The sequence below is a fragment of the Arvicola amphibius genome, chromosome 12 (genome assembly GCF_903992535.2).
Source record: "Arvicola amphibius chromosome 12, mArvAmp1.2, whole genome shotgun sequence".
Classification (NCBI taxonomy): domain Eukaryota; kingdom Metazoa; phylum Chordata; class Mammalia; order Rodentia; family Cricetidae; genus Arvicola; species Arvicola amphibius.
Window position 1 is genome coordinate 14171268 of NC_052058.2, and position 27842 is coordinate 14199109.

General features: G+C 42.5%; 1 protein-coding gene across 1 annotated transcript; it reads right to left on the bottom strand.

Annotated features, from left to right (window-relative positions):
• Acbd3 (acyl-CoA binding domain containing 3) lies at positions 1–27842 on the bottom strand. The gene is made up of 8 exons (XM_038349349.1): positions 27515–27842; positions 19134–19275; positions 17749–17889; positions 14916–15074; positions 12660–12834; positions 7210–7396; positions 5335–5619; positions 1–517 (listed from the first exon to the last, which is right to left on the bottom strand). The coding sequence occupies exons 1-8, from the start codon at positions 27795–27797 to the stop codon at positions 306–308; spliced, it is 1584 nt and encodes a 527-aa protein (XP_038205277.1). The 5' UTR covers positions 27798–27842; the 3' UTR covers positions 1–305.

A 27842-nucleotide genomic window follows, 5' to 3' on the forward strand; every position in this document is an offset into this window, starting at 1 on the left:
TCCGGTCAACGCTGGGCCATTTATTATGGAGACTGAATATTTACCACAGAGCTCACACACCTCCAGTATCCACTAGTGGCTCTGCTGGTCAGCACCCAAGGCCTAGATGAGTCTTCAGAGCTGCTTTTAACCTCACAGCATCAATGCTAAAGAGTCTCAGGAAATCCTGGTTCCCAGCAAGAGTCCATAAACCACTGCAACAAGATCAAGAGGGTAAACACCAACTCCAATGTGCCACAAAAGTCAAAAGAAACTAAATGTCATCTTTTGCCCAACTTTAGACTCCAGGCTCTGTAACATCTGCTTTATCTAGTATAATAGACTCTGTAGTAGACTGACTTGGACCTCCACAAAGAGTAGGAGTTATCAAACTTGAGGAGATAGACTCCCCTCCCTGGATATTGGTGGCTGCCTGCATACACTTCCTCATGACAGTCCCGCCGGTACACAGGCACAATCTCATCCAGCAGAGGTTTGTTGGCATTCTTTTTGGCTTTCTCTTCAGAAGTAACATTTTCTGTGAGAAAGTGAGAAAAAAAAGACACAAGTCAAACGACAGATCCAGGAAAATCACCTTACTCATCAAGCAATGAAACTACATTCTCTGAGAAATTGGCCGTTAGGACTTAAGTCAGTCTCTAACTCTGACCTCCACTGTGTACAGCTGCTGGGCTCTGGGAATCCAGGGTAGTGACAACCTGTACCCCAGCCCTTTGGTTACTACTGTTCACATTTCCCAGCTTTACGGTTCCTATTCCATATCCATACGATTCCGAACTCCTACTTATATAAAACTAGCAGACAATGCTCTGCTGATTCTTTCACAATGAGGTCACCTTCATTTCAGAAATGGTGGAGGGGGGCCTAGGCAAACTACTGTTTCTGTATTATCAATATAAAACTCTGGCAGAGATGGGTTCAGAGAGGGGTCTAACACAGAGATGATACAAGGGGATAAAACATCAGCTCTGAGCAGATTGTCACTGCAAATAGTTGTCTGGGTTATAATATCAAATTAGGGAAGAAACACATCTTGTAAGAATGAGATAATTATGCCAAACTGCCTCAGTCTAAAATATTAAATATAAACAACCTCAAGGAAAATAGGTCAAGAGCACGCCAGTACAGAAGACAAAAGACTACTAGGTTATAACACGACAGAGGGAACCCTTGCAGCATCTATTAATAGCCAGAATTTTAAAAGTGTGAGAAATTCTCAAGGGGAATTTAAGGAAATAGGACCAATCACATTATGTGGCAGGCACCTTGGAATAGATCTTGGAACATTAGGTAAAAATTAAAAACTAAAAAAAAAAAACCCTGAGTAAATAAAAATTTACCAATACCATTATCAATGGTTAAGATAAGTACACTGGGAACTGGAGAGATGGTTTAGCTGTTAAGAACATTGGCTGTTCTTCCCGAGGTCTTGAGTTCAATTCCCAGTAACCACATGGTGGCTCACAACCATCTGTAATGAAATCTGGTGCCCTCTTCTAGCATGCAGGAATACATGTTGGGCAGAACACTACATACATAACAAATAAAAATAAAATAAAAGCTGAAAAAAAAGGGTAGGAGATCCAGACATAGTGACTCATATCTGTAATTCCAGCACAAGGGAAACTGAGGCAGGCCTGGTCTACAAAGTGAGTTCCAGGAATGGTATATGGGTAGGCAATGCCACTTTCCCTTTGGGAGACACATAGTAGAGCTAAGGTCAGGGATTTCAACTATCTTTTACCAGTTTGGTTGGTTGTTTGATTTTTGAGACAGGGTTTCTCTGTGTGGCTTTGGAGCCTTTGCTGGAACTCGCTCTGAAGACCAGAGAGGCCTCTACCAGTTACTTATCTAACCTTAAAATTTCCTTATATTTCAATTTTTATTTATGTGTGTGTGCCCTGCTTGTCAGAATGTGGACCACTATATAAAAGCAGGTGTGCGAAGCCAGAAGGTGGTGTCAGAATCCCTGAAACTGAAGCTGCAGGCAGTTCTGAGCCACACCAGTGTTGGGCACTGAACCTGAGCCCTCTGCAAGAGCAGGAAGCGCCTGAGCCATTCATCATTCCAGCCCCTTAACCAGTTATTGCCCCAATGTCAAAAATTCCCAAACTTATCAGCTAGGGGTTCAGAACAGAAAGTAGGAAGTAATTTTCTTTTTAAAAATCTCTAATGGGCAAAAGAAAAGAACATCAACCATGAAACCCCAGAGCAATTTTATTTTTTCCTTCTTTTTAAAAAAGATTTATTTATTTTATGTGCAGACTTTTGACCTGCATGTATGTATGTACAGAGTATGCGTGCCTGGTGCCCGCAGAGGACAGGAGAGGACCCGCGTTCTTCTGGAACTACAGTTACGGGCACTTTAACGCCACCTCTCCAGCTCTTTCTCTTTAGCTTTGTGAGACATAGTCTCTTTTAGCCCAGGCTGAACTGGAATTCACTATATAGCCTATGCTAGCCTCAAACATATAATAAATGATCTTCCAACCTCAGTCTCTTCAGGGCTGAGATTACAGTGAGAGCAATCACATCTGGCCAGAGCGAAGAAATGACTTTGTCTCTTTTCCATTTTAGTTTCTGCAGTGCTGGGGATCTTGTTTACACGGAACACAAGCCCTACCACTGAAAATACCCCTCAGCAAGACTGTTATACAGTGGTCACAAAGCTCTTTCAGAAAAACGCAAACTCTGTTTTTTCTTTTTCTGGGGTGGGGGGAGGAGTTTGAGATACGGTTTCTCCATGTAGCCCTGGCTGTCCTGGAACTCACGCTGTAGACCAGGCTGGCCTCCAACTCACTAGATCCAAAAATCTTAACCAATGAGCTTTCTTTCCAGTCCAACATAAAAGACAGTTAATCGAAGGCATCACTGTGGTAAAGCAAATTTTATTTGAGTCTCCTTTATGAGTGCTGCTGTATTTTTCTTTAATTTTTATTATTTTATTATTATTTTTGTTTCTTTGAAACAGGGTTTCTCTGTGTAGCCCTGGTTGTCCTGGAACTAACTCTGTAGACCAGGTTGGTCTCAAACTCACAGAGATTTGCCTGCCTCTGTCCCCTGAATGCTGGAATTAAAGGTATGGGCCACTACTACCCATCTTTAAAAAAAAAAAAAAAAAGGGTTTTCGGGAGGTAGAGTCAGGCGGATCTCTGTGAGTTCGAGGCCAGCCTGGTCTACAAGAGCTAGGTCCAGGACAGGCTCTAAAAAAAAAAAAAGCTGCAGAGAAACCCTGTCTCGAAAAACCAAAAAAAAAAAAAAAAAAAAGAGCTAGTTCCAGGACAGGCTCCAAAGTAAACCCTGTCTTGAAAACCTCTTTTTTTTTTTTTTTTTTTTTTTTTTTTTTTGGTTTTTCGAGACAGGGTTTCTCTGCAGCTTTGAAGCCTATCCTGGAACTAGCTCTTGTAGACCAGGCTGGTCTCGAACTCACAGAGATCCGCCTGCCTCTGCCTCCCAAGTGCTGGGATTAATGGAACTAGCTCTTGTAGACCGAATTTACAGAGATCCACCTGCCTCTGCCTCCCAGGTGCTGGGATTAAAGGTGTGTGCCACCACTGCCCGGCTTAAAAAAAAACTTAAAAACAACATAATGCCAAGCCAGAGGTGGTGTATATTTCTTTTGAGTTTGAGGCCAGCCTGGTTTACATGATGAGTTCTAGAGTAACCAGGGCAACATGGTGACACCTAGCCTTAAAAACAAAAACAAATCAAACAAAACAAAACAAACAAACAAAAACAAACAAACAAAACCAAGACAAAGCAGCAAATGTTTTGATGTTCGCCAGGTTAAACCTGGACCTGTGATATAATTAAGGACTTGAAACTCCTGGGATGACTGTCAGTCTGAAGGATGTACAGAAATTCCTGGGGCACTCTGATGGTTCATAGAGAAAATGGTACAGAACAAAGCAGACTGACTAGTATGAACTACATAATAAATGACTTTCAGGAAATGCTTATGGTCTAACTGCTCTATATGTTCCCATATGTGACCTCAGTGGTGTCAGAGTGTGCAATATGATTTAGAGCAGTCTAGTTTAATTAATTAATTTTTATTTTATGTGCAGTGGTGTTTTGCCTGCATGTATGTCTGTGTGAATGTGTGGGATCCCCTGGTATTGGAGTTACAGACAGTTGTGAGCTGCTAAGCTTGAAACTTGAACCTGGGTTCTCCGTGAGAGAAATCAGGCTCTTAACCGCTAAGCCATCTTTTCAGCCCCAAGAATGATCTATTTTTAAAGTCATATGGACTCAGTCCATTCCATGTACTTCCACGAATAGTTTCAAACCAATTTTAATACAGCTGTCATGAAACACTACCGTACTCTTAACAAGAACAAGGACTACCCGAGTCACCTGACATCCCCACTCTCAGGGCCAGCACTACGGCCCCATGTCCATCTACACCTGGTCAACAAGGATATGCTTACTCGTCTTGTATGTCACATGTCCTGGCTTTTCCAGCTAACAAAATCAAGGAGAGCAGCTTTTCAAAGATCAATGCATCATTTAACTTATTTCTTAAACCAAGATGGTCACTAAGGTCTTTCAAAACTCCCAATTCTGTCACTGAGATGAAACAAGAAGTCACTCTGGTGACAGCGTTCCCAGAGGGAAGAGCAGCTGAAGTGTGCCTAAGGGGGCACTCAGCTGAGTTTTCTTTACTCACACAACTGTCCTACCCAGAGTTTGGGAAGTTCATGGCCGTCCTTGACTACAGAGTAACTAAAGTCAGTGCTGGGACCCTGTCTCACCCCTACTCAAAACAACAAAAAGGAAACACAGGAGAGGAAAAGCCAGCTGTGGTTGCTCATGCCTATAATCTCAGCACTTGGGACTAAAATGGGAGGACACTGTCTCTAAAATAAACAAAAATGCTATTGTCAAAAAATAAACTCAAATAAATTCCTTTGTTGACAAGAATTCTTACGTGGTCTTTCAAATATTTTCAAAATGGGGCATGGAGGCACTCCACTGGCAGTCCCAGCTCCTGGGAATGCTGAGGCAGAGGACTGGCTGAGACCACCAATTCAAGAACAACTTGGGCAACAAAGCAAGATCCTGTTTTAAACAAAATATACAACAAATCTCAAAGTGATTTCATATATTCAGCTTGTCAATGCACAAGGCTGTAAGTAAAACACTACCCAGAAAGTAGTAAAATAACATACTGCCAAACAGATTTTCCTAGCATTTAGAGAAATTCATGCTCAGGGCCTTCTTTGTGAGAGCTGGTCTTTCAGGGAACATCCCACTACTGAATGGAATATCCCCATCCTGAAGTATTCAGCAGGAAGTATACTCAGTAGCTACTGCATATGGACAAAGCCCTACCTTCTTCCTCCTCCTCGTCGTCACTGGACTCGCTGACATGCACGCTGACGGCAGCATTTGGAGAGTCTGTCCATTCAAAATAGACCCCAAACCCAATGTCATAACTGTCTGTAGCAAATTCCCAGAAGAGGTATGATCCTTCTTCATGAGTGGGGACTCGAACAGTGACCACTTCTCCTCGGCGTACTGTAATCACAGAATCTGCATCCTGCCGAATCTTCTCCTTGAAGTCTTTGATCTGTGGTCTTGTCCACATGGATGGAGCGGCAATCACTGGAAGAGAGTCTAAAGGCAACAGGATTTACAAAAGCTGAAGAGAAAATGTTCTTACATCTGCACAGGGCTACCTGTGTTCTGACACCAATGGCACACAGCTCAACCAAGGATGGAGGGGAATAGAAAAGTCTCCCAGGTTATTATAGGACCCAACAAGTACTCAGAGGTCATCATATCTTATAAGTGATTTTTCCTAACAGTCTACTCCCTCACACCCCAAGACAGGGTTTCTCTGTGTAGCTTTGGAGCCTGTTCTGGAACTTGCTCAGTAGACTAGGCTGGCCTTGAACTCACAGAGATCCGCCTGCTTCAGCTGGGATTAAAGGCGTGCGCCACCACTGCTTGGCTTAACCTTCTACTTTCACTTCAGTCTATCTGAGCATCCTGAGGCTCTAAGGGCATTTCTGAAAAGAGCCTATGAGAAAGAGAAAATCCTGGACAATCTCAGAACCACACGTAAAGGACAAACGTTTTGTTACTGAGCAATACTCATGTGTACTGCAGGACTCAGCAGGCTTTCCAGTTAAGTTAGTTAAATTTACTAACAAAAAGATTTCCTTCCATTTGTAAACACTGGGAGGGCTGGGAATGTAGCTCAACTGAGAGTGCTTGCCTGCTACTCACAAATCCCTGGGTTCAATCACCAGCACTACATAAACTAGGATCTGGAGTTCAAAGCCATCTTCAGCTACAGAGTGAGTTTAAGGCCACCCTGTGAGCTGTCTCAAAACAACAGCTGTGGTGGCGCAGCCTTCAATTCCAACACCAACTTTGCGGCAGAGGCAGACAGAGCTCTCTCAGCTGGAGGCCAGTCAGGGCTACATAGTGAGCCTGGCTCAACACCAAACCAAAACAAACAAAGTCCAATGAGATGCTTGAGCAGGTAAAGACACTTGCCACCAAGCTTGGTAACTTGAGGTTATTTGTCAGACTCCACATGGCAGAGAGAGAACAAAAATTTATAAGTTCTCTTCTGACCTCATTGTATACACATACATATACAGAATAAATAAACCAAGGTGAAACAAATACTGGCATAAACTCTTAGTAAGAACAAAGAAGGTCTTTCCTGAAGCTGTTTCTCTGTTACTTGTTCTAAAAGGTCAAGGAAGAGCAGACTGGGTTTCAGAAATCTTCCTTGTCTAACTATGCTTATACCCAGCATAGCACTCAGAGGCTGAAGAGAAAAAACAAACCAAAACAAAACATTTGAATCTCCCCCAACCCTCACCTGCTTAAAATCAAAATCAGAAAAAATTATACTTCAAGGAAACGAATGGTCACAGAATATTCACAAAAATAGAAGCTGTAACTGGTGAATATGACAGATCTCTGTTAGGAAACAGGCGTGTACCGTCACATCCAGTTTTATGTGGAGCTTCAAACTGAACCCAGAGCTTTGTGAGGGTTAAGCAACTAACATCTATCCCAAGCCCCGATCTTCTATGTCAACAGGAGCATCAGATTCAGATTCAAAGAGTAAAGGTGTGTTGGACTTTCATACACACTCAAAAGCTAGTCAGCCTGTCTTCCTGATTTTTGCTTTTCATGTGGTCTAGGGAATGACATCTGGATGGACAAACATATGCTAAACTATACCTTTTGGTCCATTTTCCAAGGCTTCTTCTGCCACTTCTGGCTCAGTTTCTTTCTCGGAACTGACAGTGTGGGTTTTGGCCTGTCCATTAACTGACATCATATCACCTGCTCCAGCTGCATTCACTTTTGATGATGCAGGCAATGAAGCCCCAGCCACTGCTACTTCCTGTTGCTTCTGTAATGCCGCCTAAAATTGAGAAATTAAAATACTCTCATCAGAAAGGCTAACATTTGCCTAGACATGAAGTCTGATGTCATACATTTGCTCTACACTAAAACATTCTAAGAAATTACTAATCAACTTTTGCCAGTTTTTATCATATCTATAATAAATATTAGTATAATACCAACTGATATCTAAACATGTTAAACTATCAATCTCAGATAAACTTACTAAAGGCAGCTGGGCAGTGGTGGCTCATGCCTTTAATCCCAGCACTCGGGAGGCAGAGGCAGGCGGATAGCTGTGAGTTCGAGGCCAGCCTGGTCTACAAGAGCTAGTTCCAGGACAGGCTCCAAAGCGCTACAGAGAAACCCTGTCTCAAAAAATCAAAAAAACCCACAAAATTAAGTATAGTAACATGCCACTGCCTCCTGAGTGTTGAGATTAAGGGCATATGCCACCATGCCCAACAGTGATATATACGTGTATGTATGTTTGTGTGTGTGTGTATATATATATCTTATAATATATATATATATATTCTTAAAATTGAGTAGAAGAAAATGTCTCTCTCTCCCCCTTCCTTCCTTAGATTTATTTATTTATTATATATACAGTGTTCTGCCTACACGTATGCCTGCATGCCAGAAGAGGGCACCAGATCTCATTATAGATGGTTGTGAGCCACCATGTGGTTGCTGGGAACTGAACTTAGGACCTCTGGAAGAGTAGCCAGTGCTCTTAACTGCTGAGCCATCTAATCCCCCCTCCCTCTTTCTTTTTAAAATAAAATTCAACTATACACAGGGCATAATGGCACATGTCATTAACCCCTGCACTCAGGCAGATCTCTGTGAGTTTGAGGCTAGCCTAGTCTACATAGTGAATGCCAGGCCAACCAGGGCTACACACTGAAACTCTGTCTTTCAAACTACAAAACTGGGTATGCTAAGAATGCTTGTACCCAGCACAGCACTCAGAGGCTGAAGTGGAAAACAAATTCATTCCAAATCAAAGTATAATAAATCCAAGGTGTTTCCGACAGTGCTCAACTCTTCTGCATCAAGGCAACTTCCACACAGCCTTGGTTCTGAATACAACACATACACTCTTGCCTATGGCTGCCTTGACACACAATACCAATGAATGCTGCCTCATAAACCTTGGCTCAAATCCAAGATTATTTTATGCTATAAATTGCAGTGTTTTTATTGCACAAAGTTTTCTGAACTTGAACAAAGATATCCTGCTTCACTGTGGTCACTCCTCAGCATGCAGACTATCAAGCTAGTATGTATTAGATTGGAAGAGCTGGAGAGACAGTTCAATGCCTAACAGCATTGACTACTCTTACAAAAGACCTAGGTTCAGTTCCCAGCATTCACATAGGGCTCGCAACAATCTACAACCTAAGTTTCAGGGTTCTGATGACCTCTTCTGGCCTATGCAGGAAGCAGGCACATATAGACATACCTTCAGGTAAAATACCCATACACATAAAATAAATAAATCTTCCAGAAAAAAATTGTTTACTGAGGGCTGGAAAGCTGACTCACCATACAAGTTAGTTTTGTCCACAATCTAGATTTGCTAGGAACAAAGTCTCAACAAAACACTGTTTATATTGGATTGGGCTGTGAGAATGTCTGTGAGAAGCTGTCTCTATTTCATCAGTTGATGTGACCCAGCTCACTGTGGGCAGAGCACTACTCCTGAGGCAGGGGATCCTGAACGGTGTGAGTTGAAAAACCCAGCGGAAAACAACATCTTAATATTTTTTAAGATTAATTATTATTTTATGTATATGGTGCTCTAACTGCATGTACACTTGCATGCCAGAAGAGGGCATCAGATCTCATTATAGATGGTTGTGAGCCACCATGTGGTTGTTGGGAATTGAACTCAGGACCACTGGAAGAGCCTCCAATGCTCTTAACTGCTGAGCCACCTCTCTAGCCCTGAAAGCAATAACGATGCACTCGCTGCTCCCCGCTCTTGACTGTGGAGGTGGTGTGCCTAGCTGCCTCCAGCTCCTGCTGCTGTGACTTTCCCAAAGGGAATTGTGAGCTAAAACAAGCCCCTGCTCTCTCAGGGTGTTTTATCACGGCAACAGGAACGAATCTAGGGTAACAAATAAGGGTGTTTGCTACCAAACTGGCTGACCTAAGTCTGAACTCTGGAATCCACATAATGGAAGGAGAAAACTGGCTCCAGTAGGTTCTTCTCTGATGTCTATATGCATACTATGGCAAGCGTAACCCTCTCCTTTATATACACATAAAATAAATAACATTTTTTAAATGTTCTGAATCAGAATGGAGAGTTAGTTGGGCACATGCCTTTAGTCCCAGTATTCAGGAAGCAAAGTAGGAGGATCTCTGAGTTCCAGGCCAGCTTGGTTTACAGACTGAGTTCCAGGAGATCTAGGGTTATACAGAGGAAACACTATCTCAAAAATAAAACAAAACAAACAAACACAACACCCTAATAAGTAAATTGTGTCTTAAAAATAGATTTATTTCATTTTTAACTATATGTAGGTATGTGGGTATGGACATGTAGTCTGGATGCCTGCAGAGGTCCAAGACAGGGTGTTGGATCTCTTGAATCTGGAGTTATAGGCAGTTTGTGAGCCACCTGATCTAGGGGTTGGAAACTATAAAATCAGTACATGCTCTTATCCAGTGAGCCATTTCTCTAACCTGCTACTAACTTTCTGAGGAACTTAAAAGTGCATCATAATATACATGCAGAAAGATGTAAAACACAGTGACTACTAGCATGCACACAAGTGTGGTGATCTAAGCCTGTAATCCCAAAACTCTAAGAGGTGGAGGGAGGAAGATAAGATGTTCAATGTCAGTCTTGGCTGCACAGTAAATCTGAGACAAGCCTAGGCTACATGAGACCAAATTTCAATTAGAAGTGTGCAAATCATAAATTATATAGCTTAATCAACTTTCATATATCAAACATATCCATTTAACCATCATCCAAAACGAGAAATTATTTATACTCAAGGTATTTATACCTCTCTAGTTCCTTCCTCTAGGAAGGAACCAACACCTTCTCCAACAGTATTTTCAGACATAACTATAGATATGCTTTGCCTACTTTAAACACACACACACACACACACACACACACACACACACACACACACACACATCATTGTATAATTTGTGCTTTAAGAAAAAGTCTACCTTTTCCTTAAAGAAAAAAAAAAGCTGGGTAATAGTGGCATAGGCCCTTGATCTCAGTACTCGGGAGACAGAGGCAGGTCTATCTCTGCGAGTTCAACGCCAGCCTGGTCTACAGAGCTAGTTCCAGGGTTACACAGAAAAACCCGATCTCAAAAACAAACAAACAAACAAAACAAAACAACAAAAAAAAAACTTTCCCTAAAATAAATGTATTTATTTTTATTAAAAAGACAGGGTCACACTATGCAACCTTGGCTAGCCTGAAACTCAAGAGAAAGATCCACTTGCCTCTGCCTCTCAAGTGCTGGGTTTAAAGCCACATATCATGTCTGGCCCCTCAATGCTAATTTTTTAAGGCCTACCTATAAGGGGCACAAATAAGAGTATTTGTTTTTAATGCTATGGGATGCTGCACTGTGAAAATATAAAATTTACCCCTACAACTACTCACTGGCATTTGGGGATGTATGGGGAGAAGTCCTGAATGACTGGCGCTGACTTTGCTGTGTATGGTAAATGCACTGAATTTCCAGCAGCTGCTGGAGTGTCTCCATCTGAGAGCACAGCACTCAATCCCAGCTTTACATTACTGGTGTGGGTCTCTTCTTCACTCCCACAGCCCTCGTCAGGTCAAGGACAAAGCAGGTGACAGCATAACTTTGTAAACAGCCTCTGCCAGAAGGCCAAGGATTGATGCTACTCTTTTAATAAAAATATTAAATCATACATTTACAGGATTACCAAGAGAGACATGTATGTTGACCTATCTATGCAGGTAATTCATATAAAAAATAATTTCTAAGGAAAAACACCTCTCTCTGCTGCTATATAAAACACGGTATTTCTTTGTGTGGTTGGTTTTCAAGACAGAGATTCTCTGTGTATCCTTGGCTGTCTTGGAATTACCTCTTGTAGACCAGGCTAGCCTCAAACTCACAGAGATCCACCTGCCTCTGCCTTCTAAGTGCTGAAATAAAAGATATATGACACCATCACCCAGTCAAAACACAAGATATTAAAATATACTCTAAGGCGTAGACTCTAAATCACTTCTAAGGTTAGTTTTTAAATGAAAGGTTATTTCATTTAAAAATGTTTTACCTTCCTAAAAAATATTTATTATTATATCATGAATAATGTGTGTATGCTGATTTTGTCTGTCAAAAACTGTCACGGCCCAATATGGTAAGCATTTATAAATCAATTAATTTATCTTCCTACTCTCCCTGGTGCCCCCCTCCATCTCTCTCCCTTTTCTACTTGGAAATAAGGTCCTTCTAAAGTTGCCCAGATTAGTCTGAACTCTCAGTCACCTGGGTAGCTGCTAGTACAGGTTTGTACCACCAGACCTAGCTATTCTCTTCCTTTTATAATCCCGTGAGATCAGGAACCTTGCTCTTGCGTCTTATTTTCACAGAACTTGAGAAAAAGCAGGAAATCAGAGCAATAGTAACATGTCAGAAAATCCAATGATAATGGCAGAGTCAGGACAAGTACCATGTCTTTCACTTAAACTGCCTTCTATATGGATGTGAGCCGAGCCTTTAACAGCTGAGCCATCTCTCCAGCACAAGCTTCCTAAATGTTGAAGCAAATATTTAGAAATAGAATGCTGGAGAAGGAGTATATGCTGTCATGAGTTAAAATGGATCGGGCCCAGTTTTGAGGAACTAGCCTATGGGCTCATAGGAGGGAAGTAAACCCCTTAAAGCTGTCTGACCTTGACATGGCATCTTCTCCTTGAAGGATGTTCTTACAGGAAGGCTAGCTAGCTACCCAGGCCCTCAGTTTCAGGGGCAGTACTTCAGTCCATACCAGACTCATTGTTATGACACTAGACCTAGACAACTCCCACACAACAATATAAACATAAACATCCTATAACAATATAAAAGTACATCCTTGGAGGTTCAAGAGCCTGTATTTTCTCTTGTAACTGCCAGTATAATGCTAAATAGACTGCCTAAAAGATAAACCGAAGAGTTACTTTATACCTTAGAGGCTAATGCAAAATTCATTTGCAACTGATAGGAAAGAAACTGGGTTCCATGGAAACAACACCTTCTCTAAAGCTGCTGTCATACCTGTTGCTGTGCAAGCTGAACTTGATACAACTGTTGCATGTACTGCTGATAGTGCTGCTCCTGCAGCTGGCGGATGAGAATCTGCTGCTGCTCGTAGTTCCCTGGATACTGCTGGGCTGCATACTGCTGGAATTGCACGGCAGTCTGCGAGTTTAAAGCTGCCATTATCTGCTGCCTAAAAACATTAATAAATACATGCCAGTCTGACGACAGGAGACTGTTCATAACGAAATAAATGTCCTGCTCATTCTTACAGTTTAGAACTTAAAAAAAGGCTAAACTAATAACGGTTAACAAATAGCATGTGCTCCAGGCACAGAATATGCAAGGAAAAAATTGACCTCTAACTTTTAGATTTTTCAAGAAAAGTTGGAATGAAGAATAAATACCAAGCACATCACCACCATCAACAGCATCATTAATTATTAACACTTACTGTGCTCTTTTGATGTGATCCGCAATGTTCAAAGCATTTACACGTAGTCTTTGAAGACACTATGAGGTTGTTTAGCAATTGCCCAAGACTCAGCTGCAGCTAGATTCGAGAGCCAGGACTCAAATCCCGCTAGTCTGGCTCCAGAGACTGCACCGATTCACCACGATGCTGTAAGATGACGGACTGCCATTTGGGCACTGATGGGTGTTTGACTCTGGCTACGGTTTCCCTACCTCAACAGCCCAGAGCAGCACAAGGCAGAAGGTCAGCTAATCGATGCTATAGACTCTGTTAACGATGAATAAAACTAGTGACAACCCAACAGTCTGCAGCATCTGACCTAAAGGTGCCTTTATTTTATTTTTATTTATTTATTTATTTATTTTGGTTTTTCGAGACAGGGTTTCCCTGTAGTTTCTAGAGCCTGTCCTGGAACTAGCTCTTGTAGACCAGGCTGGCTTCGAACTCAGAGATCCGCCTGCCTCTGCCTCCCGAGTGCTGGGATTAAAGGCGTGTGCCACCACCGCCCGGCTAAAGGTGCCTTTATTAAGACGAGCTGAAGATAGTAACAGCAGGGCATGCTGCTTGGTTTAGTGATCTTTCTCTTCCTTCCTCCTTCTCTCCATGGGGTCGTACTATATAGAGCCTGGCTGACCTTCCCTCAGGCTCTGAAGTGCGGGGTCACAGCTAAGCAGTGCTGCACCTTGTTTGGACACATCAATTTCTACTAAATTATTACAATTCTCTTTACTTTCTTCAGAGAAAACTACATGTTTCAAAACTGTTATGTGACCACTTACCAAAGACCTCAAATCTATTTAAGAAATAAGCAGGTAAATAAAGCAAAAACTTCAGATACTGACTAAAGCATGGCACTGGGTCCATCTAAGGTATTCAATTCCAAATCTAAAAGAGAATGGCATTAAAACTTCATTCCAAAGTAGAATGAGGCCATAGATCACTTTGAAGCTAGCTACCATTGAAGGTTTTTCTGAGAAGCTAGCTGGAAACAATGAAGAGAACTCAATGTACCTCAAGTTTTCTGGCTTAACTTTTCTGGATCCCTGGATGCCTAGGCCTTCTCTCCTGTGTTTGCCTACCTCTCTGTATCTACAGCTGCCCTTTCAAAAGTCAGGCCTTTCTAAGACAACTGCTTTCAGTCTTTACTGAATAAAGCAGTTTCAGCTCCCGTGTCCTGTACAGGGACTGGGAATAGCTATCTGATATACATGGATTAACTAGGCTCTAAGTCCTCAGAATTTTTAACTGAGCCTCAGATTCTAGCCAGCCTCTCAGATACACACACACACACACACACACACACACACACACACGATGACAAAATTCCCAGGTAAGACAGCCTTGTAAAGACAAAGAACAGAAACTGCAGAAAGCAGTGAGAACGAAGAGACAGACTAAGAAGACAAGAGACTATGAGAACTTCAAGACCCTGGACTCAAGACAGCAGCTGAACAACCTCAATTGCTGCTTCTAGTCTCTAGGTTTTACAAGCTAACCCCAAATTTCTTCAACACATTATTCTTTGATAAAAAACAAAAGTCACAGCCAGGCGGTGGAGGCACATGCCTTTAATCCCAGCACTCAGGAGGCAGAGGCAGGTGGATCTCTGTGAGTTTGAGGCCAGCCTGGTCTACAGATCATCCAGGACAGGTTCCAAAGCTACAAGTAGAAACCCTGTCTCGAAAAACCAAAACCAAACAAACAAAAAACAAGAGTCACTGTTAAAAATGAAAAGGAGCTAATACGAGTCTACCTCCCAGGCACATAGTCCCAAGAACATTCTAAAACACACAACTCACTTTTGCTGTTCCAGTCGAAGCCTTTCTTCTTCTATTCGCCTCCTCTCCTCTTCCTCCCGTTTAAGCCTTTCCTCCTCTTCACGCTTCCGTCTCTCTTCTTCCTTTTGCAGACGCTCTCGTTCTTCCTCTTCACGCTGCCTTCGCTCCTCCTCCGCCTTTCTACAAGGTGCAGAACAAAGAGAATTAACTAGCCGGGCGGTGGTGGCGTATGCCTTTAATCCCAGCACTCGGGAGGCAGAGGCAGGCGGATCTCTGTGAGTTCGAGACCAGCCTGGTCTACAAGAGCTAGTTCCAGGACAGGCTCCAAAGCCACAGAGAAACCCTGTCTCGAAAAACAAAAAAAAAACAAAAAAAAAAAAAAAAAAAAAAACAAAAAAAAAAAAAAACAAAGAGAATTAACTCCGCACAGTGAATCTTATATTTAAATAATTTAAATTTCACTTCCCAGTGAAAAATAAGACAAAAATCTGTTCAGAGAATAGCAATCTATCAAAAATTCAAACACATAAACTTCCATATAATAGAAACTTAAAATGAAGTCAATCTCACAACATACATGACTAACATCAAGAATAATTATTAGCTGGGTGCTTTCATAGTCTTTAATAACAAAACAAATAAAAGCAAGAATCAAAAAAAAAAAAAATCCGCAACTTTGAAAGGCATTACATCTAATTCAATAATGTACTAAAATACATAAACCAACTTTCTATGCTATTTCATTTTCATTAAGTATCAAATCTTACCCCGGCACTGCAGAGGCAGAGGCAGAGGCAGAGGCAGGAGTTCTAAGCTAACCAGAAATACACAGTGAAACCCTCTCTTTAAAAAGAGGCAGGCAGATCTCAGTGAGTTTAAGGTCAGCCTGGTCTACAGAGAAAGTGCTAGGACAGGCTCCAAAGCAACACAGAAACCCTGTGTAGAAAAACAAAACAGGGCCTGGCGGTGGTGGCGCACACCTTTAATCCCAGCACTCGGGAGGCAGAGGCAGGCGGATCTCTGTGAGTTTGAGACCAGTCTGGTCTACAAGAGCTAGTTCCAGGACAGGCTCCAAAGCTGCAGAGAAACCCTGTCTCGGAAAAAAAAAAAAAGAAGAAGCTAGAGCTCATGGGCCAAGCTTTATGATTTATATAGTATAGTTGATGTGTTATTATTTCAGGTCTAAACTGCCAGGCGGCCGGGAAAGAAACAAGCCTCCTTCCCAACAACCAATTTTAAGAGAGTCAAATTGGGGGCTGGAGAGATGGGTCAGTGGTTAAGAGCATTGGCTGCTCTTCAGAGAACCAGAGTTCAAACCCAGCACCCACTTGGCAGCTTACTACTGTCTGTAACTTCAATTATAGGTGCTCCAATGCTATTTCTGGCTTCTCAAGACATTGCACACACATAGTCAATAGAGGCAAAATACACATACACATTAAAAAAAACCCAAAAACTGAAATTTAAATATTTTCATCAGGGTACGAAGTATCTTACTTTGGTTACCTATCTAAGAAATGCAATTTATGCCGGGCGGTGGTGGCGCACGCCTTTAATCCCAGCACTCGGGAGGCAGAGGCAGGCGTATCTCTGTGAGTTCGAGACCAGCCTGGTCTACAAGAGCTAGCTCCAGGACAGGCTCTAAAGCTGCAGAGAAACCCTGTCTCGAAAAAAAAAAAAAAAAAAAAAAAAAAAGAAATACAATTTATATCACTGGGTTTGTTTGCTATTTCAGGCAAGGTAGTTACTATGTTGTAGTAAGGACGCCTCCCACACCACTATGTATCTCTGGCTGACCTGGAACTTGCTATGCAGACTGACTGGTCTTGAATTTTGAGTAATCTTCTGCCTCTGCCTTCCAAATACCAGAATTACAGGCCATGCACCATCAAGCAGGCACTTAATTCTCTCATTCTCAGGTATTTTGCTTAAATGTGCATCTGCGAACCACTTGCATGCCTGGCACTCACGGAAGCCAGGAGAGGGTGGAACTGGAGTTACATTACAGATGGCTTTGAGTGTCCTCCACATGGGTGTTGGAAATTGAACCCAGGACTTCTGGAAGAGCAGTCAGCACTGTTAACCACTAAACCATCTCTCCAGCCCCCTCAATCAATATTTCTAATCCAGGATGAGTAGGGAATCAGAGACCCAGCTGTTTCTAAAGCCTACCGATCTGAGGAACATCAGCGCTAATCTTTATTATACTGATTTCATTACTGAGGACATTTAAACGGTCAGTAGTAAAACAAAAACCTCAAAATAACGGGGGTGAGAGGTAGGGGGAACTGGTGGGGTGCCACCATGCCAAGATCTAATAACAACAGAGAATCTCAGAAATATAAACAGTGAGCTCAGCAGCATCTACTCCAAATGTTGGAAATAATTACTAAGCCATCTAGGATCCAAAGGCAACACGTGTATCTGTGTAAGCCCTCCATGCAGCACAGCTTAAAACCATGACATGGAAGAAGACAGAAGCAATGGTATATCAGACCAGAAACAAGGGAGCAAGGAATGGATAAGTTTATGGTTGAGCTTGTTAAAAAGCTTATTGTAGTAAGACAAAGGTAGCCAGGGGTGGTAGTACACATGTGTAATCCCAACACTCAGGGGGCCAGCGTGGGCTACATAGCAAGACTCTGCCTTGAAGGAAAACAAAAGATGCTGCTGTAGATGGGGGGCTCACTTTAAGGGAACAACCAGAAGGAAGCAGTCCTGCTTCCTTCAAACTTATATGAAAATCTGCTCCTACCAGGAGTGCTGAAAAACTGCCAGAAGAAGTGGAAGTGAGGACCTAGAACAAAGCAAAAGCATCAGTACACAGGGCCCACTACCACGCCCATAACATCACCTTCTTTTCTCTTCTTCCTCCTTCTCTATCCTGTGGGAAGCAACATAGGCCGAAAAGAGAGGACAACACCTATTTAGAAGCTTCACAAACTCTACCATGGCATCCTCCTTGGATGTGTTCCCCAGGGCTGCCCATTCTCTCCTGCAAAGAATAAAAGAAACAGTGACCTTCCTTTAGCAAAATGAGAATCTTATTTAATTAAACCTTTATGAAAAATACTCGACAACAATTAAAATGAAATATGCTTTTACTAGAATCAGAAAGTTCAGAATGTCAAGTTTCAACAAACCTATACTGATATATTAAATAAGATGCCAAAACAATCCAAAATATAAATCCAATTTGATTGTTCACACTTGTCAAAAAGCAACTCATATTTTATTTTCTTTACATATTTTAGCTTGAATCAAACAAAATTACTCCATTTTCTGGCACAATTTATGTATGTCTAGATAAGAGAATCATAGTATGTGCCCTTGGAGGATGGAAGAGGGCATCATGATGGAGGACTCTCATTGGCTAATAAAGAAACTGCCTGGCCCATTTGATTGGCCAGCCCTTAGGTGGGCTGAGTAGACAGAACAGGAAGAAGGAAGTGAGGTAGATGGCTCAGTCAGATGCTACGCCTCTCCTAAGTTAGAGAGACCGCCATGCCTCTCCTTAGGGAGAGAGATGCGATGAAGCTCCAGCCCAAGATGGACGTACGCTAGAAACTTCCCGGTAAGACACCGTTCATGGTGTTACATATATTATTAGATATGGGTTAGTCAAGATGTGAATAAGCGGCTGAAAATAATGGGCCAGGCAGTGTTTAAAAGAATACAGTTTCCGTGTAATTATTTTGGGGCATAGGCTAGCCGGCAGCCGGGAGCCTGGCGGGATGAAAAGCAGGCCTTCCCGCCGAGCTCCACACTACAGCATCAGATACCCGGAACTGGAATTATAAATGGTTTTGATTTTTTGTTTTGTTTTGTTTTTTCAAGACAGGGTGTCTCTGTATAAGTCTTGGCTGTCCTGGAACTTGTTTTGTAGACCAGGTTGGCCTTGAACTCACAGAGATGCACCTGCTTCTGCCTCCCAAGTGCTAGGATTAAAAGTGTGTACCACCACCATCCAGCGATGGTTTGATTCTTAACAGCTGATTAACAGCTAAGCCATCTCTCCAGACCCAGTAGTACGTGTTTAAAATGGCTGTTTTTAATATTGTATAGGAAGTGTTAGATAAAACTGTACTTGTATTTTGTTCATAACCAGATAAGCAAACTTCTTCCACTATGAGCAAAATGAATGTTTCAGTTGCAATGCTAACTATTTACACCTTAAGTGATTTACATTATGCCTCTAACATCATTATTACATTTATTAAATAATAAAACACTTGTTACCTCCTATCATTCCCTAACACGTCAAAGAATCCAACCTCAGGGCTAGTGTCTGGGTTATATGGACCCAAGAGAACCTGCTTGTGCAGTGCCACAAACTTCAGTTTTTCTTCATAAGTTGGATGAAAAGCCTTGCCATCTTTTACTGAAAGAGAACAAATTTAAAAAAATAATTGGTACTGGCAAAATACACAATTTTCAGCACTGGAAAAACACTGGTTTGTTTGCTACAGTCAATAACTGCCTGTAACAGATAAAAGCAGTATATTAAGACTTATTTTTACTGAATTTCAATAGTCAGAGCCTAAAACAGAAATCCTTTATAGAATATTTTCTCTTCTTCCTCCCCTCTTCGTTTTTTCCTTTTTTTTCTCTTAAGTCACAGTGATTTCTAGTTCTTTTTTTTTTTTTTGGTTTTTCGACACAGGGTTTCCCTGTAGTTTCTAGAGCCTGTCCTGGAACTAGCTCTTGTAGATCAGGCTGCCCTCGAACTCAGAGATCCGCCTGCCTCTGCCTCCCGAGTGCTGGAATTAAAGGCATGTGCCACCACCGCCCGGCTGATTTCTAGTTCTTTATGCAGCGCATGCAGGTCTCAACTCAGTCCTCCTGATGCAGCCCCTAAATACCGGGATTGCGGGCATGTGCCAAGACACCTAGTTTGACTTAATTCTTTGTTGAACAACTATCATTATTTATACTAAAGTTACCATAGAGAAACACATCTGTCAAACTGCTTACAGGCATGTAGACAGTATTATTTGAACATTTAGCCATACATTAAAAAAATACAATAATTTTTAAATGTTCCCCCAAGACAGGGTTTTTCTGTGTAACCTTTGCTATCCTGGAATCACTCTGAGTGCTGAGACTTAAGGCGTGCACCACCACCACCTAGTTCAAAAGCTTATTTTTATTGTTGTTTCTTCATTTGTGAAGCAGGGTCTCATCATGTAGCACTGGCTGGCCTGGACTCACTATGCAGAACCAGGCTGGCTAGAAACTCAAGAGATTTGTTTGCTTTTGCCACCCAGTTAAAAATGATTTTTAAAATTGATTAAAAACAAAAAACGAAACTCATTTTAATCACTTTGAATAGGATTATGCATTAACAAATTGTACATACTTTAGAAGGGTATGTTAAAGGTATAACCACTCTAATGAGGTGGTATGTTGTTTTGGCAGGGGCTTTAGAATCAGATGGACTGGGTTTAAATCTCAGACATTTCTAAGCCATTGGATGAGTTACTTTCTTAGTTGAGTCATCAAAATGAAGGTTACATTGCACTTTCAGAAGTTAATAGTACATTATTATTAATACCAATTGTGTGATTCTTTTTCCTTATCATTGGCTCTGGTAGGCTTCCAAAGTTCCAGGAGAGTCACGAGTACACAGAGAAACCCTACCCAAAAAACCTGATAGTTCAGCAGAGTCCATAACAAGAGGACATAAACTAAAAAAAAAAAAAAAACAAACCAGGGGCTGGTGCAATGGTGCAGAGGATAATTTTAGGCCCCACCACCAGGCCTGATGACCCAAGTTTAATCCTTGCAAGTTGTCCCCTGACCTCCAAATGTATGCCATGCCAATTTTCTAGGCTAGTTACCCTTGGCTTTGTCAATCCTACTTCATAAAAACTACAAACACTGAATTAAAGTTATAGCAACGATTATGTTAGTAGTGGTAGGGATCTGAGTCCACACTTGACGTAAGTAACTCTCCCGAGAGTTTCATCTCATCACTGACTCTGGAAGATGAGCCTCAAACAGGGCAATATGGAGGGCTCATCTGACCTGTGCAGAGAACAGAGGCCCCTTTCTTTCTCACTACAGGTACCACATATTTCCGCCAAAGCAGCTCAAGGTCAAAGCTTTTCTTTCACAGCTAAATCACAATGTCGACTCATTAAAAATATACTGAACAAAGCCTGTAAGGATGATAGAACTAAAACTGTATCTCCAGCCAGGTATGGAGCTGGAGCACGCCTTTAATCCCAGCACACAGGAGGCAGAAGCAGGCGGATCTCTGTGTGTTCAGGCAAGCCTAAACTACACAGTAAATTTCAGGATAGTCTGTCCCCTCCAACACCTTTAATCCCAGCACTCGGGAGACAGAGGCAGGCAGATCTCTGTGAGTTGGAGGCCAGCCCGGTCTACAAGAGCTGTTCCAGGACAGGCTCCAAAGCTACAGAGAAATCCTGTCTCAAAAAAATCCAAAATGTGTGTGTGTGTGTGTAATTCTCTACTCATATGTAATACTGCCCATACTGGGCATAATCAGTAGCAATGTTAGTGTAACCTTGGCTACAGAGTAAGACTCCATCTCCAAAATAAATTTTAGCAGGGTATGGCGACACATGCCTTTAATTCTAGAGCTTGGGAGGCAAAAGCAGGCAGATTTCTGTGTTTGAGGCCAATCTGGCTTACATAGGGAGTTCCAGAACAGCCAGAGCTACCTAGAGAGACCCTGTCTTTAAAAAAACAAAACAAAACAAAAAATTGTTTTTAACATATGTTTATTTATGGGGGTTGAGGGATTGTCAGAGGAAAACCTGTGGGAGTTGGTTCCTTTCTTCTATGGTGTGTTCTGTGTAGAGTAATAAAACTCTGGCAGCAGCACCTTCATCCGCTGAACCATCTTACCTGCCTTTCATTCAAAATTTCAATCCAACAGAAATGCAATGCAAAAATTCAGAGAGTTCTCATACTTATTTTTTCAATTACAAACATTTATAATTTTGCCAGGTGTAGCACTGGAAAGGAAGAGACAAGTGGATCTGTATGAATTGACGTCACTATATAACAAGTTCCAGAACAGCTAGAGCTACATAATAGAGATCTTATCTCAAAAATAAATAAATAAATAAATAAAAATAAAGACGTACTGAGTATTAGTATTTGCCTGTATGTATGTACCACATTTGTGCCTTACACCCGACAAAGGTCGAAGGGTACTGTATCCCCTGGAACTGGAGTTAAGATGATTGGGAATCACTATGAAGGTGCTGGGGACCAAACCTAGGTCCTCTGCAAGAGCAACAAGTGCTCTTAACTACTAAGCCATCTGTCCAGCCCCACTCACACTTACCTCTTTTAATACATTTAAAACTTTCCTTAAGGTGATAATGCTTTAAAAGCAAACTTGGGGGCTGGAGAAATGGCTCAGGCTGTTCTTCCAGAGGACTCAAGTTTGGTTCTCAGCATCCACACGGCAGCTCACAACCACCTGCACCTACAGTTCCAGGGGATCTGCTGCCTTCATCTGACCTCTGCAGGTACCAGGCACCAAGTAGTAGGCACACATACATACAGACATATAAACAAAATAAATCTAAAATAAACAAAACCAACTTGGATCTTTCCACTAGTTCTTAATATTTTCATGCCAAAAACTATTCAAGGGGCAAAGTAACTAGACAGTCCTTTAGAATCATTTCCCCCGGTGTATTTTATCAGAAAGCAGGGTCCTATCTATTTTTACCCCCTGCAGTGGAAGACCTATCTGAAGCCAATCCAAGATCCAGCCTTGCTTCTTATGAGAGAATGGTTGAGTGGTCTGGGCTAGGTTCCTTTACTAAGCACTGCGGATAAATGCAAGTCTCATGGGAGGAGTAGGTAAAATAGTGTGCAGACAACCTTCACCTGACATCTAGTAAACATCTGCACCGTAACTACTGACAACCACTAGGGTGAAATCGCAAATGAATGCAACCAGTTTACTAGACAAATGTAATACAGCCATTAGCTATTAGAGAAGAAAAAAACATCTAAAAAAAATCTAGCTCCTGAATAACTCAACAAAAACAAAACCTAATTCCCCAAGTTAACTCCATCAGAGAAGCATAGAGCTTTGAAATTCTTTAGGATCTTAACATAAAAAGCTAAGAAAGGCCAGTTTAATCTTACTAAAATAGAATTAAGAGCAATTTGCTCTTAAAAGAAAAAAGACAAAAAACCCTCCACTGGTTCTTCATCTAAGAGAAAGGCTAAACCGTGTACAACTTCATCATGTCCGTCCAGGATCTAATTTCAAATTTCTCCTCTCCCCATCAAACTATCTCCTGTCATGTTCCAAACACACAAGCCTGCCATCCCTCTCCCTTATCCTCTCTGCTTCCTCCACCTGTGCTGCAGTTACCAACCAGCTTCTTTCAGTCTCCTTTCTGAATCCACGCTCCTGAAGGGCAAAGAGGTCTGCGCCATCCACACAGCAGTAATTCTAATAGTAAACCTTATCCATACGGACAAAAAATCCCTGACAGTTAGACAGAAACGCTACAGAACATCATAAGGGACAGAACTCAGGGTCTTACTACGCACGCTATGTTACAGACACTGGACAAGCACTCATCACGGCTACACCCCAGCCTCCATCATTTCACTTTCACTTCTTCAAATAATTAAGAGTGTAGTAGGAGCTGGAGAGATGGCTCAGCAGTCAAGAGCACTGACTGCTCGTCCAGAGAACCCACATACCACCTCATAGCTGCTTGTAACTCCAGTTTCAGGGGATCTGACACCTTCATACAGACATACATGTAGGCAAAAACATGAATGCACATGAAATAAAAATAAATAAACTTTTAAAAAAATAAAGAGAGGAGTTGACATAGTAAGCTATTGGCTATGATCATCATTATGACAAGTACGGAATACAAAACAGACTTCCAGACTCCAGGTTATACTGTTGTCATTGCCTTTCTTTCTTCCTCTCTCTCTCTCTCTCTCTCTCTCTCTCTCTCTCTCTCTCTCTCTCTCTCTCTCTCTCTCTCTCTCTCTCTCTTCTTTTTTTTTTGGTGTGTGTGGGGGTCTATGCAGCTAAGAATGACCTTATACTTCAAATTTATCTTGCTGGGCAGTGGTGGTGTACTCCTTTAAACCCAGCACTCAGGAGGCAGAAACAGGCAGATCTCAGTGAGTTTGAGGCCAGCCTGACTTAAAAAGCAAGTTCTAGGACAGGTTCCAAAGCTACAGAGAAACCCTGTCTCAAAAAACCAAACAAACTTCAGATCCACCTCCTGGGAGCTGTGATTACAGACTTGCACAACCACACCTGGCTATGGTCCTGGTGATGGAACCCAGGTCGTAAAGCTAGATGGGCAAGCACTCGACAGACTGAGCTACATCCCAGACCCTTTCAGCTATTTTCAATGGAATAGATAATCCTGCTTTCAAGATTCATATTTAGTCCATAGAAGATAAAATTAATTTTAAAAATATTGTGAGCCAGGTGGTTATGCACACACCTTAAATCCCAACACTAGGGAAGCAGAGGCAGAGGCAAGTAGATCTCTGTGAGTTCCAGGCCAGCCTGGCCTACACAGTGAGTTCTAGGACAGCCAGAGAGCTATCCTAAAACTTACAAAAAGAAGCCCTGTCTTGAAAGACCAAAAAAGTAAGACACTAGTTTACAGCAACTGCCACATTTATTTTGTAGGAGAAAAACATACATTAAAATGAAGACCTGAGCTGGGGGAGATGGCTCAGTGGGTAAGGCACTTGCCGGACAAGCATGAAGTCAGATCTCCTGACTCCACATCAGGACAGATGTGGTAGTGCATATCTACACATTCAGTGCTCCTCCAGCGGGAGGCTGAGACAGAAACCTCTCTAGGAGCTATGGGCGGGGGAGGGGGACAGCTGGGCTGCTACATAGTGCAGCAAAGGAGATCCTGTCTCAAGAAGCACCAAAATCCAAGGCTGTCCTGTGACCTCCACACACCGAGGTATGAACACCTACAAAAACAAAGGCAGTACTTCTGGACTCACCCCACTTTCTGTTAATTCTTCTATACCTTTTTCCCTCTTCCAATTAGTGCCCTTCCACTGCCAGCCCTTTGTTGTTATCTCAAATAATAATCCACACAGGGAAGTGCTTTGAACTGCTAAACAGCTATTTTAAGTGCTTGGCTACAATTCTGAGCAGTTAAGTTAGAAATTGAGAAACTGTCCCTATCAATGCACTTTCTTCTACAGGTAACTCAGGCACCTCACATACCGGCTCTCTGAAGACCCTTGCGACTCAAAAGGCAATAAAATAGTCTGTTTAGACCCTAACTTTTAAATGTGGCACAACTAGGGTCACCTGATCCAGCTTCTTCACAGAGAGCTTGACTGTAGCAAAGTTAGTTTTCTAGGAATTTATATAGCAACAATAATTTAAATTGCGTCTGACCCTAAACAATGCTAAATTTGCTGTCCATTATGCAATTTTTAAAAATTAATTAACTAATCTGTTTGTTTAGGTTTTTGCTTTATTTTGTTTTTGAGACAGGCTCTCACTATGAAGCTCTGGCTATCCCAGAACTCACTGTGTAGATCAGACTGACCTCAAATTCAAAGAGATCCACCTGCCTCTGCCTCCCAAATTCCGAGATTAAAGGTGTTTAACCCCATGCTCAGCATCTTAATCTCTTGAAGCAGATACTGCTATTTTCAGGTAAGATGGGCAGATGAAATTACCCATTTTTTTTGTTACCTATGCAACAAAATCAAGGATTAGAAGTTGGTTCTTCCTGGATCTGGAGCCTATTTTAGTAGTTCAGAATGGCGCAGAGTTCTTCCCAAGGACTCTTCAACTCCCAGCACACAAGTCTGTCTGTCTTTTTTTCTCTCTCTCTCTCTCACAGACACAAACAATTAAGTCTAAGGGAAAAAAAGCCTAGAGTTGGTTCTTTTTTGCAGTTTATGTTACTGAAAAGCAAGCTCCAAAAATTAACTTGTTTTTCGAGACAGGGTTTCTCTGTGTAGCCCTGGCTGTCCTGGACTCACTTAGTAGATAAGGGCAGCTTCCAATTCAGTGATCTTCCTACCTCTACCTCCCTCTGAGGTGCTGGGATAAAAGGTGTTCGCCACCATTGCCTAGCCCAAAAATTAACTTTTAAGGGCAAGTATACCTATGTTAACTGCACAGAAACAAGTGGGCTTGCATTTACTTACAACAAACTCCAAACTCAAGAGACAGTAATTCTAAACTCATTACCAAGTCCTCAAGCCAGCTAGGGCACAGCAGGGGCTGGACTCCTTGTGCAGTGGCAATGAACAGTTCAAGAATGCGCTTTTTACATTAAAAACAAAAAAACACAATGACTGCAGAATAACAACTAGTTCTGGGAATTTTCACAGAATTTTACTAGTTTGCACAATTAAAGCCATTTAAAAATAAAACTACATTAACATGGATCACTACAATGAACAACCCAACTTCAGCAGGTAAACTATGTAATCTGAAAGTACTATCTCTGAGGAAACTGTCATAAATATGCTGTTCTGGAATGCATGTGGAGCCTAGCAACCATTTTTAAATTTTCATTTGCCCTTCTCTCTCTCTCTTGGCTTTCCCACTCAAGACCTAAATATCTGGGGGCTGGAGAGACGGCTCAGCGGTTAAGAGCATTGCCTGCTCTTCCAAAGGTCCTGAGTTCAATTCCCATGCAACCACATGGTGGCTCACAACCATCTGTAATGAGGCCGGCAGGAAGAATACTGTATACATAATAAACAAATAAATAAATATTTTTAAAAAAGACCTAAATATCTTTATGAATCAGACTATTTAGTCAAGCTCTTTCCCACTGACCAAATCTTGTACCTCCATTATTAACTACATCAACAACCCAGTTTTTTTTAAAAAAAAAGAAAAAGAAAAAAAAAGAAAAAAGGGAAGAAAACCACTACACTCCGGAATTTGGCTTTAAAAAAGTTAACTGTGGGGGGGGAGAGAAAGAGAGGGAAAGAGAGGGAGAGAATGGAAGAGGGGGAGACGGGAACGAGGGAGGGAGAAAGTGGGAGTGTACTTTTGGGCCTTACTCTTCAAAATTCACTTACAAGGTAAAATTTCATAACCATTTAGAAGTTACCAGGTCATACAAGCAAAAGGGCATAAACGAACTTAGTATTTTACTTCCTCCTTCGCCCCATCCCTACCGCCGAATGATCATGTCCTGTCCTATACAGGCTCCCGGTTTCCAAGGCTAGAAAAAGGTAAGTGTGGAACCCACAGACAATTTTCTTCCACTAAGATTTAAAAAAATAATCTGTTTGATGTGGCGAGCACGGGAAACGGCAAACCGGTCGAGAAAGAGCAACAAAAAGGAGAAACCAATCCCAGAACCGGAGCCCTGGGAGCGCGCGCTCCTTCTGCCTCTCTAGCTCTCGGAAACCAGACAACTTAAACCAGGTAATAGCGCCCAGCAACCGCAGGCGACGCCGGCTGCTAAACAGGCTTCCGGGCCCCTCAGGGGTGTGACACGGGGACCAGACCCGCAGTGACAGACTCCGGGTGCCGCCAAGGACGGAGGCGCGCTCCGGTCACCCCGGCCTAGCTCGGGTGGGTGGGGCGGGCCCGGGCGGCCCGCGGCCCCGCAGAGGCGAGGGAACCCGCTCACTTTTGAAGAAGCGCAGCGCCAGGCCGTACAGCTCCTCCAGGCCGAAGCCCCAGTGCTGCTCCATCCGCCGCGCCTCCTCGGCCGCGCCCTCAGCCGCCGCCGCCTCCCCGGGCTCCGGCTGCTGCCCCACTGCGCCAGGGCCCCGTCCAGTCCCAAGAGGCGAGGGCGGCGACGGCAGCAGCGGGGCACCCTCCGCGCCGGGCCGCTCCTCCGAGTCCGGGCTCAGCGTGAGGCCGTCGAGCGACACCTCGAGCTGCTGCTCTACATTCAGCTGCGCCGCCATCTCCGCTCCGAGCGCCTCCTCGGCGGGCACAGGCGGCGGCCACGT